The 20,264-nt window shown below is 43.7% G+C and overlaps 1 protein-coding gene and 1 long non-coding RNA gene across 4 annotated transcripts in view; one reads left to right on the forward strand and one right to left on the reverse strand.

Annotated features, from left to right (window-relative positions):
• Positions 1-260, reverse strand: part of LOC138766157 (uncharacterized) — a 29,573-nt gene extending 29,313 nt beyond the window's left edge. The window contains exon 1 of the long non-coding RNA XR_011358685.1: positions 172-260. This is a non-coding gene — a long non-coding RNA (uncharacterized lncRNA). The remainder of the gene's footprint in view (positions 1-171) is intronic.
• Positions 1-14,339, forward strand: part of CCDC9 (coiled-coil domain containing 9) — a 38,309-nt gene extending 23,970 nt beyond the window's left edge. The window contains exons 13-15 of one of the 3 annotated variants that reach the window (XM_069943534.1): positions 3,424-3,582; positions 6,640-7,355; positions 13,616-14,339. In XM_069943534.1, coding sequence (XP_069799635.1) covers positions 3,424-3,582; positions 6,640-7,355; positions 13,616-13,645 — 905 coding nt within the window. In that variant the 3' untranslated portion in view covers positions 13,646-14,339. The remainder of the gene's footprint in view (positions 1-3,423; positions 3,583-6,639; positions 7,356-13,615) is intronic. The other 2 variants (XM_069943536.1, XM_069943535.1) reach the window with 2 other exon arrangements.
• Positions 14,340-20,264: the final 5,925 nt, after the last annotated feature.

Consider the following 20,264-nt stretch of genomic DNA (forward strand, 5'->3'; position numbering starts at 1 on the left):
ATCTCCAGTGGTTGTCTGGTCCTTATCTCATTTGGAGCAGCAGAATGCCTTCCAGAGCCCTCGTAGTTGAGGAAGTTTAATGTCACTTATCCTGTATATTTTAAGAGAACCTACCATGTAGGTGACGAGGACAGAACCCACCTTACTCTTAATAAAGCTTTGGATACTTACTCCTCCCAGTGACGCTCTGGATACCAGTCATGTTGGCACCCATTATGCCAATAAGCAGAGATGAATCCGACATCCATAGGAAATCACTGTTATCGTTTTGCCTGGAGTGTTCCTTTAAAAAAAATATTTAATATAGAGCAATACAATAAATAGAAGAAAAGGAAGAGGGAGATGCTGCTGCAGTTTTTCTTTGAGAGGGGTAATAGAAGTCAGTGTCGGACTGGGGTATCTGGGGCCCACCAATGAAGAACCAGTGAGAAACAACATGTCAGTCAGTGTTAGTGCAGGTTCTAAAGCTGGGAGCCGGCCGGAGGATTCTCCGGTCCTCTTGTGGCCCAGTCCGACACTGATAGAAGTGATAAGAAAAATTATAGGTATTATGTAATACAGCTTTATGTTAGTATTCATATTACAGCCACAATATCTGCTCTATAATATGGACTGGACTATCCGAGAGAATAAATATGGCCATGCAATCCTGGCTGCACTATATTTGATAGACACAGGGACATAAGATTTGACACATCCCTTTTTTTTCTAATAATTCTTTTACATTTCTTTGTCCTTGACCCTTTGGCGCCATGTTCGCACTCGTTCCAGTTACAATCTCGTTCCTATAAATAGCGGAATGTTCTTAGCAACAATAGCCACAAATATGCCAGAACAGCAGATTGGCTCATGCGGTTTTGTTGCAACATCATGAAATTTATCTTTGCTAAATCAAGATAATATATCTTACAGAAAAGCATTGTGACACGTGTGTGTGTGACCTCCCTCTATTACAAGTTATGGCAGGTAGCACCCTTTGCTTTCTCTAGAATTACATTGGACCAGTGGACTAATGTAGGGAATGGATATGTCTAAGGAGTTTGGATAAGGAAAAAAAAAATCTCGGTTTGAGCGCCACTTTATTTCATAGTTGTAGGCACCGGGCTGTATTATCAGCTTGCATGGGGTTCTACTGAACCTGTAACGCTCAGCTTATAGGTGCAGGGGCAGTTAACCGAGTTACAAGACCCCTGTCTGAATAAGGGACACTTACTATAAGAAGTTGAAGTCCCATCTGCTAACACCTCCAGTGATTACCTGTAATCTGCGGATAAAGCAGGGGTGTGAAGTTGGGGTGTATCTTTCCCTGGGCTCTAGCACCCCTTCACCTCATTGGTTTGTATGCCCACCCCTTTGCATAATCAGCAACGCACAGTGAGACGTAGCAGTGCTTAGGACCCTGAGAACAACGCCTTTCATAGCCTAAATAAATACAGGTGTTTTTGTATGAAAATAAAAACAGACATACGCAACAATATTCTGAATGTTTATATTGATATGTATCCAGTGGTGCTGCCAGCTTGGTAGGGGGTCAGGGGATTACAGATTTCCTTTAAAGGGGACCTATTAGCAGGTTAGACGAATATCACCTGCTGACAGCTCTCTAGTGCACATGGGGTGCTGAGGATGAAGGTATGTCTCTTACCTTCATCCTTGGTGCCATTCCTGTGCTGTTTGTTGTGAGATGCTTTGACCGGTAAGGCCATTAGAAGCACTGGGGCAGGGCAAATGCCCCCACCTGCTGTTCTGCCCCCCATTCAGGCCTCCCTTTCTAATTATTATCAATAGAGCAGGCAGGCCGGGGTGAGCTAACTAACGCCCCTACCAGGCAGAGCGTCTCAAATCAAACAGCACAAGGTCGACGCAGAGGCTGAAGGTAAGAGACATATCTTACATACATACATCTAACCGGCTGATAGTTCCCCTTTAAAGCATTACCATCACCTACAAAACTTGTAATACGTTTTGTTTCTTGGGGTCTTTTTTTTACTACTTACCCTCTTAGTCCCAGTGACGCTCTGGATGTCGGTTGCGTTGCCGAGAAATCCCTGCTTCTTCTCGTTCATTATGCTAAAGAGCATAGATGAGTTCAACGTCCACAGGAAGTCAATCAACTGTGATTTTTTATGGACATCGGACTCATCTCTGCTCATTAGCAATATTACAGGGTAGGTTACTTTTTGCACAAGTCTCCAGCATGACAGGATCCCTTTGCATAAAACTACCACCCTAAGACATATAACTTACTATATAACTCCCGATAGGAAAATAAAAGAAGTACAAAATGTGTATTGTCTACAGTTTTCCAGCTCCTCCCTCTCTCCATGGACAACAGGATGTCACAGGAGGCTTGGCTGGGAGCATGGGAGGATGAGGTATGTTTACAGCATGCCGCCATATACTGAATGATGCAGCAGGTGCTGAAACCTCACTAATTGTACAATACTCTGCAGTGAAATGAGATGTTCTGCAACAGTTTTAGGTGGGAAATGGTAAAAGTGCTGGAGGACAGGAGTAGGCAGGTTGGGAGGGCTGTCATGGAGAGCTGAGAGAAAGCAAAGCATTCTGGGAAGTTTAGTGCTGAGCAACTGCCCAACCAGAACGTACAGACCTTCTCACCCCTCCTGGTGATGGTGTTCAAGCCCTGTACATCAAGGAGGAGAAATGCATTATGTGGCTTGGCAACACCTCCTTGACTCTTGAGCTTTAAGCATGATATAGAACTGACAGATTTCCTTTAAGGGGAGAAAGTGGTATGTCTTACAGCAAGCTTATTAACTGTTTGCAACAATGACCTGCAGAATTGTCACCCAATATGATTGGCTCATATAGGTATGTCAAAACTGCAGTGTGTGATGGACCTGAGGAACAAAGTAATGTATATTTTGAGTCTATTAAATTCTGTTTTTTGACAAGAAATATCTTGATGTAAAAATAAAGACAAAAGCTATTAAGACCCCACCCCCATGACCCTCCCTTTTCCAGAAGCACCCCCCATCTGACCCGCCCCATCCCAGAAGCACCGCCCCATCTGACCCTCCCCTTTTCCAGAAGGACCACCCCCTCTGACCCTCTGCTCCCCTTTCCAGAAGCCCCATTGCCATTCTTTCAAAGCATGTCTAGGTTGGGATATTGGAGGATAAGGATGGTCCATGTAGCTGCTGTAAAGCATATCTCTAAATGCTGTTAACAGAACAGAAGCTCGGGCAAGATGGCCACCTCCATGCTCATATAAAAAAAACCCCTAAGCATACAAAATAACCTGAAAATAGAAACTGGTTAGATAATCTCAGGTGACACATTCCCTTTAAGGTTTTTTGTAATGGAGTACAGAATTCCTATAATAACTGGTTATGGCTTTCACTCAGAAGAAGATCTTGTCTATGCCTGTGAGTAATATGTAATCTTCCTTGCACCCTGTAGGCTCCAACCAGAACCAAAGCCCAGTCCGGCATCCGGTGAAGAATTTAGCCTCTGATATAGAGGCTGAGTCTGTGCTATCTACTGAAACAAAGTCAAACATGGAGCAAACATTACCCGAGAGGCTTCCGGAAGAAGATGTGGAGAGCGGAACAAGCCATGGTAATTTATACTGGAATATTAATACATCTGTGTCATATTCAAACCTTATATAATATACACAAGCTATACGGTGCAGTAACATGCTACACATAGCATTCTGGGAGGTCATACTGTAGGGCTCTGATTTCATATGAAAGTATATATAGAGAGAAAAATCATACGCTCCATCGAATGTTGTATCACTGAGCTGTTGTCCTGTAGTAGCATTGCTTCTAGGGGAGAATACCTCCATAGCACTGCAGCCTCTGTGTCTACACCAGCTTGGACTATTTGTAGTGGCAGCATAGGGTGTACTCTGTCCCATTTACTTGGCTGCATTTCCCTGCTCTTATAATACATATACTTCAGTGATGTAAACATAGAAGAGGTTTCAGCGCTTGCGAGAGACTTGTGGCCCTGACACTGAGCAGGAATTGGACCTTTGCCAATCTAATAACTGTATATCTTGAGGAAACAATATTAAATGTTAAGCTTAGATAATCCCTTCAAGAAATTGTCCATCTTTACAGTAATTCACCTAAGATGGAAAACAAAACTAGTTTGCAAATAGTTATTAGAAATTTCCATTCATCTCCCCCCCCCCCTGCTTTTTTGCTAACATTTAGTAATGGGACAAATGTATAACTGCATGGCAATCAATCAAAGCTGGTAAAGTCCTGTATATGAGGACCTGTATGTATATTTCAGAGAAACAAAAGATCATAAATCTTAGGCTTGTTTTTATTTTTGCTTTGTACTTATTGTCCAACAAAAGATTTTTCTCTGGGTCTTTATTAAATATTGTGTTTACAGCCAGTTCATAGCAAATCTGTCACCGATGCTGTTTTGACAGGTCTTATGTCTCTTCTCCTATAATAACTTCTGTGCTGTCTGATGACCAGGTCAACTTTAATATGGTCATAAATCCACGTAGAAGTTATTTCAGGAATAAAGAGGATGGCAGATAACAAACCCATTACAAAAAGTTTCTGTAACAGACTTTATTGATAACAGGAAACTGTAGAAGGCTGTAGAAGGGAAAGTAAGCAAAATGTTTAATAAAGATCCATGTTTTTGCTCCATAAAATCTATGGACTTATGAAAAATGCTTTCAATAGTGTCCATAGTCTTTAAGAGTTTCTAGAACACCAGGGATACTGGCATTAACCACTTTCCTGCCCTAGACCACCAGTCATGCAGAACTTACAACAATTTAGGATGAGTTCACATTACAATTGTGGTATGTATATGTCAGCAACGTGTCAAAATGGGCTACTGATACTCAACATATGCCAATACACAAAAAACCCCAATTGAATTAAATGGCATGTTTTGCCCTGTAGTCCCCCCGTTGCTTGGCAGGTAATCTTGCAGTCATGTATCTTGTTGAGAAAAAAAAATGACAGTTTCAGTTTTATTTCCTTTGTGCAATTTGGTCCTGTACATGGTGGCTGGAGGAGTTGATTGCGGGCCAAAAACATTGACAGTACTCCTATGACCAGCATTACTACTGTACGTCTATACACATCACTGATTACATTTATTATGTTCTTTCCATAGACTTCAGTGGCAGCTACTTGGTTATAATACATCTATTTACTGTCTTTTAGAAGGAGAAAGTAGCCGATTCTCCATATGGAGACCAATATGCCCATAATAGATCAGCAAAAACTATAAAATGTAATTGTGTCTATAAAATGTAAATCGTTTTCCTATAAACGGCCATTCACCAAAAAGTGTTGACTATAAAGGGGATTGTACATGGGCAGTAAACTTAACTCTATGTAAATGTATGTGATGTGATATACCGGGGGTGGCCTCAGAACTGCCTCGCCATGCAGAGGGGCGCAATCGTAACCGCGTGCTGATGTATCAAATGTTACACGTTTAATATTATTACAACCAAAAATAAACTCTCTAGTTTACACTTACTAAATGATGCAGAGTATCCCTCTCCTTGGAACAAGATGGCCTGTAGATGTTGGGATCCGAATTCAGTGATGGGATGATGTCCAGTGATGAAAATTTGCAAATGTTGGAAATGTGCACCAGCCGGCGGCTCCACTATAACCAGCTTCCGTGTTCAGTAACGCCATTATGGTAGAACCGCTACGGATATCCACAGAGTCCACAAACACCAACGCATTTCGGCAATGAGATTGCCTTCTTCAGGGCAGCTCTACGAAGACAATCACATTGCCGAAACGCTTCCTCCTCCACTAAAAGTCTCTAGTGACTTCACTATGATACAACCACTACAGAGAATGACAGAGTCCAAAAACACCAACGCGTTTTGTCAATTCGATTGCCTTCAGTAGGACTCCCTGACTGAGGCCGAAACACTGCTGTGTCCACTAAAAAGTCTCTAGTGACATCACTATGGTAGAACCACTACGGAGTCCAGAAACACCAACACGTTTTGGCACTTCGATTGCCTTCATCAGGGCAGCCTGGCGAAGGCAATCGCATTGATGAAACACATTGGTGTTTTCGGACTTTGCGGATCTCCATAGTAGTTCTACCATTGTGACATCACTGGAGATCAGTGGATGTGGAAGCTGGTATTAGTTGGGCCGCCGGCCGGGACACCCAGCGTTTGCAAATTTACATCACTGGACATTATCCCATCACTGACCTCGGATCCCAACATCTACAGGCTATCTTGTTCCAAGAAGAGGAACATACTCTATGGCATTTAGTGAATGACAATAATGTGATAAGCGGATATGAACATTGCTTCTTGAGGAGGTACAAACTTGCAAAGGTTGTGGCGCTGAGTGACGTTCACATGTTATTTATACATTTAATATTATTGTTACTATACCTGTAAAACTAACCATACTAAAGGACCCCATACACTGTAAAAAATAGTCTAAACCTACCGAATTCACCAGGATCGACCCACTATCTAATCTGTATAGGGGCCTCCCGACTCTCGCCCATAGATAATCTAGGGAGAGTGGAGTGGAGATATGTTAGATTTCTACTCCCTGGTCCCTTATGGTTTACCCTGCTCTTTCCATTCAGAACACATTCTAGGTAGTCTTTATTTATTCTGCTATTCTCATTTATTTTCAGAAGAAACTTCATCTGCAGCAGGAGAGACCACTATAAATGAGGAGACTTCCTTATCTAAAGGAGGGTCATCCCCAGCTGAAGTAGAGAACACTCCTATGGAAGCTGTGTCCTCCCCTGTGGAAGCTGCATCCTCCCACAAGGAAGCTGTGTCCTCCCCTGAGGAAGCTGTGTCCTCCCACGAGAAAGCTGTGTCCTCCCCTGAGGAAGCTGTGTCCTACCACAAGAAAGCTGTGTCCTCCCCTGAGGAAGCTGTGTCCTCCCAAGAGAAAGCTGTGTCCTCCCCTGAGGAAGCTGTGTCCTCCCAAGAGAAAGCTGTGTCCTCCTCATCTGAAGCAGTGACCTCTCCGGCTGAAGTAGTTTCCTCCCCAGTTGAAGCAGTGAACCCTCCCATGGGAGCAGTGTCCTCCTCTGCTGAAGCTGTGTCCTCCCCTTGTGAGCCTGTGTCCTCTCCTGCTGAGCCTGTGTCCTCCATAGCTGAAGGAGGGAGCTCCTTAGCTCAGTCAGTGACCACTGTGACCACAGAACGGACCTCATCAGCTGTAAAAGAAACCCCACCACTGAAAGAGACCTCACCAGATGTAAAGGAGACATCACCAACTGCAGAAAACATACTAGCGGTCTCAAACGAGGCTCAAACAATGGCACAGGAGACATCCCCAGTTGTGGAAGTGAAAGAAGCGTCTGCAAAATCCGTGCACATTGCTGACTTTGAAACGGTTTGTTACAGAAAGACTTCTGCTTGACTCTGGTGGCCCACATGTCTCTCATCTCATGCATGTGTCTCTTCTGTGGCATGTCCTCACTCTGCATCACTCACTGTCGCTGTAATGCTGGCGCTGTTATCCCACTATCTGTGCTTCCTCTTTGTCTACTGCTAATTGATTGTGACTGATGGTAGAAGGGGCACTCTGTGTATGACTGATATATTTAAAGGCGTATTCCCATCCTAACTAATATAGTTACATTTGTAGGGCTCGTCAAGTACTCCCATGTAATAAGATTTTCCAACCGAGTACCCCCAGGGATGCAATCGGTTATAAACGTTGACTAAATAAGGCCAATATCACACTGCTGTCATAGACTCTGCATAAAGTCTCTGTCAGCAGTGACTGATCTGTAGGACCCAGTAATAATGCTCAAGTAATCTGAAATAATAATGCCCCCTGGAGCCAATAATAATACCACCATAGTCAGATATATACTGCCCCCTGTAGTCAGTTATAATGCCCTCTGTAGCCGCAAACAATTTCCCCAGTATCCAGTACTATATCTCCCTTCCCCAGATACAAGTCCCCCTGTAGTCATTCCCCATTTATAATGACCCCCTGTAGCCAGATACAATGCCCTTTGTAACCAGACATGCCCCCTGTAGCTAGATGCAATGCTTCCTATAACCAGATATGCCCCTTTAGACAGAAATGCCCCATGCATCCAGGTATGCAACCCCTGTAGTCAGATACAATACCTGCTGTAGCAAGATAAGACATCTGTAGTTAGGTATACCCCCTCATCCAGGTATGACCTCTGTAGTAAGATAAGCCCCCTTTAGTCAGGTATGCCCCTTGTAGTCAGATATGCCCCTTTTAGTCAGATAAGCCCCCTGTAGCTAAGTATGACCTCTGTAGTCAGATAAGCCCCTTGTAGACAGGTATGACCTTATAGCCAGATATGACCTCTGTAGTCAGATAAGCCCCTTGTAGCCAGGTATGACCTCTGTAGTCAGATAAGCCCCTTGTAGCCAGGTATGACCTCTGCATTCAGATAAGCTCCTTGTAGCCAGGTATGACCTCTGCATTCAGATAAGCTCCTTGTAGCCAGGTATGACCCCTGTAGTCAGATATGCCCCTTGTAGCCAGGTATGATCCCTGTAGTCAGAAGAGCCCATTGTAGCCAGGTGTGACCTCTGTAGTCAGATATGCCCCATGTAGCCAGGTATGACCTTGTAGCCAGATATTACCTCTGTAGTCAGGTAAGCTCCTTGTAGCCAGGTATGACCTCTGTAGTCAGATATGCCCCTTGCAGCCAGGTATGACCTCTGTAGTCAGATATGCCCCTTGTAGCCAGGTATGACCTCTGTAGTCAGATATGCCCCTAGCAGCCAGGTATGACCTCTGTAGTCAGATATGCCCCTAGCAGCCAGGTATGACCTCTGTAGTCAGATATGCCCCTAGCAGCCAGGTATGACCTCTGTAGTCAGATATGCCCCTAGCAGCCAGGTATGACCTCTGTAGTCAGATATGCCCCTTGTACAATTCAAAAATGTATCTGGTTTAGAAAATCCCTATTAATAATATGTTTTTTTTAGCCAGAGGAGAGAGGATACAAAGATCATCTCTTGCTCTGAAGGATCCAGGATGTCTCTGCATAGCATGGACCAGGGGTCCCCAAACTTTTCACACAGGGGGCCAGTTCACTGTCCCTAAGACCATCGAAGGGCCGGACTATAAAAAAACAAACTACAATACAAATCCCAGTGCAAAATGCAACCCCCCCCCCCCCAAGTAAAAGCATCCCTCTTTCTTTCCACCCCTCACCCAGCCCACACTCAACCCCTCACTCCCCACTCGACCAGCCTCCCCTCACTCCCCCTTCATCCCCTCAACCAGCCCCCTTACTTCCCTTCACACCCTCAACAAGCTCCCCCCAACTCCCCCTTCACACCCTCAACCAGCCCCCTCACCCCGCTTTCAACTCCCCCCACTTCACCTTCACCCCCTCAAGCAGCACTCAAGCACGTATGTGGGTTACCCCCTGTGTGTAGGATCCCCTGCTGTGCCCCCATATAGTAATAATGTCCCCTGCATTATCCTCCATATACTAATAATGTGTCCCTGCATTGTTCCTCATATAGTAATAATGCTCCCTGTTGCCCTCTCTATATAGTTATAATGTCCCCCTGCAATGTCCCCTATTTAGTAATAATGTTCCCCTGCAATGTCCCCCATATAGTAATAATGTTTTCCTGCAATGTCCCCCATATAGTTATATTGTCCCCCTGCAATGTCCCCCATATAGTAATAATGTCCCCCATATAGTTATATTGTACCCCTGCAATGTCCCCCATATAGTTATAATGTCCCACTGCATTGCTACATCCGTGGGCGGGGGGGTTGGTGGTCCGTGCGGCGCCAAGGAGGCAGGGTGCAGGGCAGACATCTCACACTGCTCCGGGATCTGCGGTCCGTTGTACATCTCTCCCCCCCCCTCCCCCCGAAGGGTGGTGCTACGGACCGCAGATCCCGGAGCAGTGTGAGATGTCTGCTCTGCAGCCTGCCTCCTCGGCGCCGCACGGACCACCGACCCCCCCGCCCTGGATGTAACCTGGAAATGATCTCTGAGGGATGCTGGGGGATCCCTCCGGCGACTGACCGGAGGGGTTCCAAGAGTGCAGAGGGCCCGGCCCGCCCAGGGATGACGGCGGCGGCGGTGTGGATGCGGGGCAAGGGCAGGGATAGGCAACAGTGTGGAAGTGCGGCGGGGGCCTGATAAAAAGCCTCGGGGGGGGGGGCCGCATGTGGCCCGCGGGCCATAGTTTGGGGACCCCTGGCATGGACGGTCCTTCCATTTTTTTTTTAATTGTCAACTGCAGGTGCTGCAGGGTAACAGAACAGCTTCAGCCACATTCTACAATAGATCATAGACCAATAGATCATGGTGGTCCTAGGACTCTGTAATCAGTTTATCATTGAGGGACACTTCTAACAAAAAGGGATCGTCCACAGTGAGCAATGACTTTAAAATGCTGCTGCGGAACATGGATTTTTTTATGTTAAAGATTTTTTTAAAGAATTTTCTGTGATGTTTTCTCTAGTTTTTCATTTTATGGGCCGCTAGTTCACTGGTTACTAAGTGTCATATTAAGCTGCTTCTTCTTTTTCCATAGAGATCACTTTACAGAGGTCGCAAAGCATGCCCAGAAAATTATCCCATTTATGTGAACAGGATCTTGGCCATGTCTTGAATTTAAGTTTTTTTTATTCAATGTTTATGATCATTGAAATTTATCTCCTATATATGGCCTTAGAGCTCTAGTATACAGAAAGGATTATTTTATTCCTGTAGGTTTCATACACTGTCTATAAAATATGTGATGAGCTGGATTCAAGCATGCTCAAGTCCGATCGTTCAGCATTTGATTACCGGTGGCTGAAGAAGTTGGATGCAGCCTTAGTAAGTCCTGGGAAAGTCTATGGCTGTATCCATGTTTTCCCAGACACCCTAGGGCTGCATCCAACTTCTCAAACCACTGGTATTCAAATGCCGAACTATCGGACCAGTCACGCTCATCTCTAGTGTATACATCTTATTTAACAACTACCATAGGGCAGTGTCATGCGGTCTGTAAGCTGTCTATAGCTTATCACTCTCTAGACCTCACTATTTTTAATAGTATTATATATACGGTATATATTGCTGAAGTAAATACCTAGGGTATATATTAGTAATTCCTTATGGAATCTTTACGCAATGTAAAATGCTATATGTTAATTTTTAGAGTACAAATAAATAATTGATAAAATATATGGCTAGTATATAGTAGCATAATACCTATCCTCAACCTCCTGTCTGATTTCCCTTTGTAGTATAGTACCTTGTTGCCTGTCATTGCATTTAAAGGGTTATTACCAGCTCAACTAACATAGATATACTTGTAGGGCTAGCTAGGTTTAATATTCTTGCTAATGTATTTATTTAGCAAACGCGCCTCCTCCTGATATGCCGCTCTTTCCCTCCCATTGTTGACAGTTTGTTGTCTAGGTTACCGACCACCACTCTGCTCTAAAAGAAGTGGTCTGGCTGGTTTATATACAGGGTGGTCCAAAAGTAAGTGGATCTGTAAAACTGGCTCAGTTGCCCCTAGCAACCAATCAGATTCCACCTTTTATTTTCCAAAGACTCTGTGAGAATTGAAAAGTGGAATCTGGGTGGTTGCTAGGGGCAACTGAGCCAGTTTCACTTTACACCATGTGTCATAAATCTCCCCCATAGTGTATACATACTGTATTATCTATCTATCTATCTATCTATCTATCTATCTATCTATCTATCTATCTATCTATCTATCTATCTAGTCCAGAGAAAAGCCGCACATCCGGAGGTAAAGACGTGGGTGCCAGCGAAGAAAGTCCCTTGGCTAGGGATCCCAAACACAGTCCACAGAAATCCGCAGAACTCCAACATGTGGTAAGAAAAATTTATTCCATCAACATAGGTACAAAAATGGCGACGTTTCGACCCTCTCACAGGGTCATTCTCAGGCATGCCTGAGAATGACCCTGTGAGAGGGTCGAAACGTCGCCATTTTTGTACCTATGTTGATGGAATAAATTTTTCTTACCACATGTTGGAGTGCTGCGGATTTCTGTGGACTATCTATCTATCTATACTATACTATACTATACTATAGCTCTATATATCAGCTAGACTAGAAGGAGGCGAGTTTGCTAAATGAATGTGTTTGCAAAAATATTTATCTTGACGAACCCTGCAATTTTATCTTTCTTAGTTAATATGGGAATATTCCTTTAACTGCTCAGTCTTCATGTTCTCGGGGCAGTAATCCACCACCAGAGGAGTCTGGCATCTTTCTTCATTCAGAACATTTGCACGCTTGGCTAAGCAGAGCATTCATGTGAATTGGGGCATCGGGAGAGATAGCTGGCGGCCTAATGACAGCTATCTGATGTGCACGGGCAGCTTCAGAATCTACCTTCATCTGAACATACAGGGGACTGTGCAGAGACGGATACACTGATGGATATATAACTCCGGGGATGGTGCTGTAGATTATCGTCCCATGTGGCACTTCAGTGGTTACTGGGTGTTCAGGAAGTCATATTTCCACATTACATATAGTTTATGTCTTTTCCCAGTTACTTAAAAGCTGCGGAGAGTGAGATGTACTTAATAATACATGGCAAGAGCTGTGATGGTCCATTAGGCCTCACTCCCTGGTAATGCTGCAATGGGTTTATGTTGTTGTGGTTTACGGTATTGCTGGGGGAGGTGTGTATGTGCCCAGAGCCAAGAACTTCAACACTTGTCATAAACTTAGGGAAAAAATTAGGCATTGCAGGACAAGAGGTAGATGTTGGTCATCGGCTTGTACTATCAACCAAGGCTCGATAGACTCTTTAAGGTCAATCTGAAGTTTAGGTTTCAAACATGATACCTTTAATAAATCCATCTGTGCTTCTGGAACATAGAAAAATGTGTTAATTTTCTGGTGTAAAAGAGGCCTTCCTAAAGTACTGTAAGTTGGAACACCTCCTCGCTCCCCCTCCCATCTCTGCTTAGTTGACAGCCAGCTGAAAGTACTAAGCAGGGTCAGGTATGAGAGAGGGAGTGAGGAGGTGTTACAACCCTCAGCACTTCAGGAGATTAGAAATGTCTCTCTGGCACCAGAGGGAAAAAAACTAACATTTTTCTATGTTTTGGAAGCACGACTGAATATATGAAAGGTAAACAGAACAGAACATACATTTGGTGTCTGTGTCTTATTTTGATAAAACAATGCCTATATTGGGGCCATAAATAGCGTCCACGAGGTGGGGCCTAAGGGTCCCTGGGCCCTAGTACCACTGCCCCTCACTGTGTTGTATGCACCAGGACACCTTTAAGCACTAGGCCCAGGGAGGGGGTGAGGAAAAAAATTAACATTAACCTTACCTCCCTGGCTGTCAGGCTGCCACCTGTACCAAGCTGATCCGATATTCTGCCCCATCGGACATGGAGTCATGATGCATGACCTGGTGATCGACTCCTACTGATCATTGTGATGGTTGTATTAATGGCTGAACGCATGGGGGCATTATGGCTTCACTGCTTTCCTATGCATGCTGTTATTTTCATGGCTATGCTTTGTATCTTTACAATGCATGTTCTTATATATACCATGTCCTTGCTTCACCAATCCCAAGACAGAGGCGACCGCTATCTATATCATTATAACAACTCTTTCTTCTCTTCCTTGTAGCAAAATACGGAGATGCCACCATTATCCTGACCTGATCACACGGCCAGATCTTCCGTGGATGTGTCTCAGGCATCTGTCCTCTCCAGACGTGCTTGTGCTATTACATTCACTTACAGGAAACTTTGTCTTGGGTTGAAAAGAACACTTATGTTCCGGTCCACTACAGTATTTATTGCTTTACATCATGCCCGGGGTTCCCATGGCTGGTGGTAATACTTGCGGAAAGGGTCTTTGGGTAATTTTGTGTGAATGATGAATATCAGGAAGGTTCAGTGTCTTCATCCAATAAGCGATGTGGGAGCTTGTTTTGTAAAGCTATGCTCATGCACTACAAGTCACATACACATTAGTACACATACACTGCAAAGAGGCGATTGTGCAATGTTCTGCATAAATATTATGTATTCTTGAGCTTTAATACAGCAGCAAGCCATAGCTCCACGCAGACAGGTTAAGATGTAGGATCTACCTGTTCATATGAGAGCCATGACTGGAGAAACTAAAAGCTATCTTATTTCATGAATCAATCAACTGGTTTCTGAAAGTTATATAGTTATATAATTTACTTTTATTTAAAAAAATATATATTAACACTTCCAATACTTATCAGCTGCTCTATGTCCTGCAGAAAGTGGTGTATTCTAGCCAGTTTGACACACTGCTCTCTGCTGCCACTGCTGTCCATGTCAGGAACTGTCCAGGGCAGGAGAGGTTTTCTATGGGGATTTGCTACTACTCTGGACAGTTCCTGACATGGACAGAGGTGGCAGCAGAGAGCAGTGTGTCAGGCTGGAAAGAATACACCACTTCCTCTAGGACATACAGCAGCTGATAATTACTGGAAGACTGGAGATTTTCTAAAATAAAAGTAAATTACAAATCTGTATAACTTTCTGACACCCGTTGATTTGAAAGAATTTTTTTTTCTTTTTACAGTAAATGTCCAACTTATAACATCATTATAGCTACCTGTGTAGGACCGCCCACTTGACTACTTAGTTTAGAATAAGGAGAGGTTTACATGAATTAATGATAAGTTATCCTGCAATGTTTCCAACAAAGCTATTTACAATGCATTCAGAAAGTCTTCACTTTTTTCACATTTTGGTATTTTGCGGCCTTGGGCTAAAATAAAAAATTCTACTTTCCCCATCATTCTGCTCTCAGTACCCTGTAATGGCAAATGGAAACTAGGACTGGAGATCTTTGCTAATGCTTAGAAAAGAGAAATCTAAAATCTTGCACTGACGTAAGTATTTGGAGTCTTTACTCAGCACTTAGGTGGATCCCTTTTGGCTATGAGGCCATTCTTCTCTTCAGATCCTCTCAAGTTCTGTCAGGCTGGATGGAGAACATCGATGGTCAGACATTTTTAGGTCTCTTTAGAATTGTCGGTTTGGCTAAAGTCAGGGTTCTGGTTGGGCCACTCAAGAAAATTCCTAGAGTTGTCCCTCGTGTGTGTGCTTATGGTCAAGGTCTTGTTGGAGGGTGAACCCTTGACCCAGTTTGAGGTCCAGAAAATTCAGGATTCGGTTTTCATTAGAAATATCTCTGTACTTTGCTCCACTCAGATTTCCCTCAATCCTGACCAGTATCTTTCTCCCAGCCGTTAAAAACATCCTAACACCATGATGTTGCCACCATTGTAGGGATGGTATTGGGCAGGTGATAGACAGTGCCTGGTTTCCTCCAGACATGACACTTAGAAGTGGGCCAAAAAGTTAGAGGCTTCTTTTTGGGCACTCTGCCATGAAGCACACAGTATCTTTGGAGTTCAGCCGAAGGAATTATTGGGTTCTTAGTCACCATAGTCCTTCTCCCATAAGAGGACTCTTCTAAGAAGAGACTTGGTTATTCCAAACTTTCCGTGTAAGAATTATGGAGGCCACTGAGCCCTTGGGAACTTTATATGAACATATTTTTTGTCCCTTCCCCAGATCTGTGTCTCCACACATAGGTGCCTCTGAGCTCTACAGGCAGTTCTTTCCTCCTCATTGCTGTTTTTTTTTGCTCTTGGACCTTATATAGAGAGGGGTGTGTTTTTCTGAATTCTGCCCAGTCAGGGTGTAGAAACATCTTAGAGATGATTCACAGACATAATAGGCCCCACAGCTAAATGTCACACGTCAAAGGGTCCGAATACTTATGTCCATGGGAAATGTTAGTTTTGCCTTTTAAAAAAAAAAAATTTCTAAATTTCAGTTTTTACATTCTTATTATGGGGTATTGAGTACAGAAAGAAATGTACAACAAAATGTGAAAAAAAAGTTTTCGAAAGCATTATATCAATCTACTCAGCTCCTCTGCTCTATAACATGCCGCCTATAGATTATAATGCATTTTTAACACAGTAGATTCCTTTTAAGTTCAATGTATAACCAGTATGCGGTAAGCTCATAAGCTCCCTCTATTATAACCTTAAGGCAGACAGAATTCTATCAATTAAAGAAGCACTCCAGTTTGTTTGCATTTTACTGACATGTCATGCACATTCACCATCTCTAATTGTACAGCGCCATTTGTTTAATTCCTGCACAGCTGCATCCCTGTGTTACAATATTGTAACAGGTCATGTGATCTGCAGCCTGACCCACAGAAAATCAGTGTGTCACAGGAAGTGGTCTGCCCTGGGTCAATTGACAACCTGCGAACTACAGGATTAATTCATTATTAGATCTCTGTTCCCAGACCCCTTCCCACCCAGATCTGTATGCAGATGCTGTATGCTATGATTTTCCTGCAATTGTTGCAAAATCGCTGTTGAAATTTGCAATTTATACTGTGAAGATCACAGCTTGAAACCCGATTAAAAAAAGCAACACAGCCCGAAGACTTCAAATCTTCATAAAACATCAATTTATGATAATATGTCAGATCACTTTCTCCTCATGACAATATATTCTCTAAACAAAGCACGTACTGTGTACTGACCCCAACTCACTAGGCAGCATTAGAAAATCATTTCAGAGGGCAATTACAAATCAACATGGCTGGAAACACACAAATGCTAAAACAGGTAAAGACAAGGCATACACAAGAACCTTTACATTATTCGTTAATAACAGCCTATGCTGCGCTGTATAAGCAAAAAGAAAATTCTGGAGTGCTTCTTTAAAGCAAATCTGTACCGACCGCCACCCACCTCAAACTGCCGGTACTGTTTTCTAGCCTTCACCATGCCATGTCCTGTCCCTGGGTCTGCCAGGGGCTGATATTATGCCTACAGACAAGTTGTATTCCGGTGGCAAGGTGGGGTGTCAATGAGGTGAGGCCTGGAGCATCTGTGTCCTAGGCCTGCAGCGCCTTTCTGCTTTTTCGGCACACCCCTGGCCTGGATGGAGGCGGGAAGAGGTGCTGCAGGCCTGCGGCACAGGTGCTTTAGGCCCCACCTTCATGACACCCTGCCTTGCCATGCTGCCAGAATAAAACTTCTTTTTAGGCAATAATACCAGCCCCAGAAGAAAGACAGACCCCGGGACCAGACATGGCTTGGTAAAGGCTAAAAAATCATACTGGCAGTTTGGGGTGGGTGGCGGCGGGTAAAGATTCAATTTACTTTGATCAGAAAGAGATTTGTAGCTCTGTATGAGAAAAACAGCTTCAACCACTATAAAGTTAGCGTTTAGCATTTTACCCCAAACGCATGGCGTTTGACTCCCGTAGACTGGGGAAGATGGATGCAGCCTTAAGGTGTCACTGTCATTTAATTTTTTTTTTGCAGAAATCAATAGTCCAGGCGATTTTAAGAAACTTTGTAATTGAGTTTATTAGGCAAATATGCCATTATCTACAGGTCCCAACCTCCCTCCTCTCTCTCTCATTCACTGCTCATTATCAGGAAATCTCGACTGGTTTACATCAGTCGGGCCCTGTGTAACCTATGGAGAGGGGAGGAGGAAGGAGGAAGATTAGTCGCCAGCAGAGAACAAAGGATTACACAGCACTGTGTGAAAGCCGGTATTCAGAGGTCAGTGCTGACCTCAGAGGAGAGAGCCTGGTGATGTAGCTGTAAATTAACTCTTTGTTGTCCTGTTTTGGTGCCTCATTTCCCTCCACCCGGGCCTCCCCTCTTTATAGAGCTCCATAGAGCTTCAAACTGCTTTTTCATGATAAAAATGCATTTTTCGGTTAATAAACCCAATTACAAAGTTTCTTAATATAGTCATAGGCTGTATCCATGTTTTCCAGGCAGCCTTAGGGCTGCACCCATCCTCTCCAGTCATAGGGAATAAAATGCTGCACGTTCTGGATTTTGCGTACCCAAACTTACAGTAAATTTTCTCATCTCTGGTAATATCCCTTCTTTTATGTTGTTTTTAGCTTCCAGAGAGTGGTCCATGATGTTTGAATGATCATACTGAATATCATGGCCTACTGCCATAATATCCCAGGCCGGCACTATCTGTCTCATTAATAATCTCTGAGTAGATCTGACAGTGATAAAGTTTCTTCACTTACAGTAATATATAGACATTGGGACATGCTCATTATTTATTGTTTTCTTACTTGAGCTGCGTCCCAGAATTCGCTTTCCATCATTGATTTTTTAATTTATTATGTTTCCGCTTTGTTAAAACAAATTATCTTTGACAAGAGGATGCTATGGGGACAGTCATGGCTATGGTCAAAGTCAGTACAGCTCTCTACTTAATATATTGGGATACACATAAATCAGGCAACCGTCAAGGTCAATTACAAACTAAAAAATAATGTTACCATTAACCCTTATAGGGTGTGTTCATTTTCCTCAATTTCTAGCCTCTGCTATTCCAAATGCGGCTGGCTCACCACTTCCTTGTCTCCTCTCAACATAGGGACCTACCCTCTTTGCCAGTCACTTCCTGCTGCGGACAGTGATTGGCTGAGCAGGCACTTTCTTGTGTTGGGACGTATCCAGGAAATGGGGGGTGCTGTATGAAGAGTTACCGCTGAGGAAGGGGCCCATGGTTGTCGCCATAGGTGGACTCTGTGTATTCTGTGTCCACCCTATCACCATATATAATTCCCAACTACTGGAGTCTGCTCAATGTCAATAATACCCTAGGCATCTACAGATACTAGGAGGCGCAGAATCGAGATCTGGATGTTCTAACTCTCCATCATTTGCTATATAAAAAGGAAATTGTTAGCAGGTTAGACAACTCCTATCTGCTGATATGTCCCTTTTGTGCATGGGGCGCTGGGGATGAAGGTACGTTTTTTACCTTTATCCTTGGCACCATTTCTGTGTAGTTAGTAGTTATTGCCTTAGGCTAATATGGTGGTTTGGAGCACTGGAGGCAGGACTACGGCCCCCAGAGCACAGATCCAACCCTCCGGGGCCTATTCCAGGTTTTCTGCTGCCTGAGACGAAATTAAAATGCCCCCCCCCCCCCACCACCACCACCCAGTGTCCATGCGGCCCTTTCACCACCAGCCAGGGGCTTAATTGGGCCCCATAGCAAACTTTTGATAGGGCCCCCCTTCCCCGCCCCTATCCCAATGTAGATAATCCCCCTGTGTTTTAGCCCTCCGCCCAGGAGGTAGCATATGTTAGATATCTCCTCTGGTATCCCCTAAGTGCAACCCATTGTAGGCATCTCCCTTGGTAGTATGATGACAGCTCATAAGGCCCAGTCTATTGCAGGGATGACCCCAGCCTATTGAAAATCATAGGTTAGTAAGTTGTGTGGGCAGAAAACCTGCAGCTTCTAATAATAAGTACATACACAATCCAGACCCGCCATAAATCACCCTGTTCTAGCATTGCCTTCCATGCTTGGTAAGGACAAGGCAGAAAAATTTTTCAATTCCACAAGTGTGTATACAATTCTTCAATCTTTATCTCCAAGAATAAAAGCCCCTGACATATACAAGAGCCAATGGATTGTGATTGCTCCTGGTGATCTTATTCATGGTCACACTACAATTATACCTTCTGCTCCATATAAAGGGGTACTGATCACTTGTATTGTAGTGATGTGTAAAGCATATAACAATACCTGCACAGTGTTTCTATTCCTGACTTTCTTGCATTCTATTATTTGCAGGTCATGGGGTCAATGAAGTCAGTGATCTGTAGCAGTAGTGGACAGTATAATTTATGTCCACTACATAAAACATGCTGCCATTCAGAGACACTACAAATCTGCCGCCCTCAGCAATAAACCTATTTCGCCTCATGGTAGAGATGGCCCTGCACCCTTCAATGGAGTGTGCTGGCCAGGGCGGATGAGTGCTCTGGGGGCTGTAGTCCTGTCTCCAGGGCTCCAAACCGCCATATTAGCCTATGGATATAACTACTAACTACATGGAAAAGGCTCAGAGGGTGAAGGTAATAAATTTTCCTTCATCCTCAGCACCCTGTGCAAAAATGGGACATATCAGCAGCTTAGATACATCTAACCTGCCTGCTGACAGTTTCCCTTTAAGTCTGTTAACATAAAATATATACACTGAGGTTTTTTTTTGATGTATGGAAATATATTTATAGCCAGTGGATCCCACAGCAACCCTGCTCTGTATTTCTGTATATACTGACCTTGTATACATAGGCATCTCTTCCCTTCCATGCTGCATTATGTCGGGTTTGCACTTTCTATATGTAGATTTTTTTGAGTTGCTCTGCAGCAAAGATTGTTACTTGACTGCAATATATGAGTGTAAGCAT

This window comes from Dendropsophus ebraccatus, chromosome 10, assembly GCF_027789765.1.
Source record: "Dendropsophus ebraccatus isolate aDenEbr1 chromosome 10, aDenEbr1.pat, whole genome shotgun sequence".
NCBI classification, from domain to species: domain Eukaryota; kingdom Metazoa; phylum Chordata; class Amphibia; order Anura; family Hylidae; genus Dendropsophus; species Dendropsophus ebraccatus.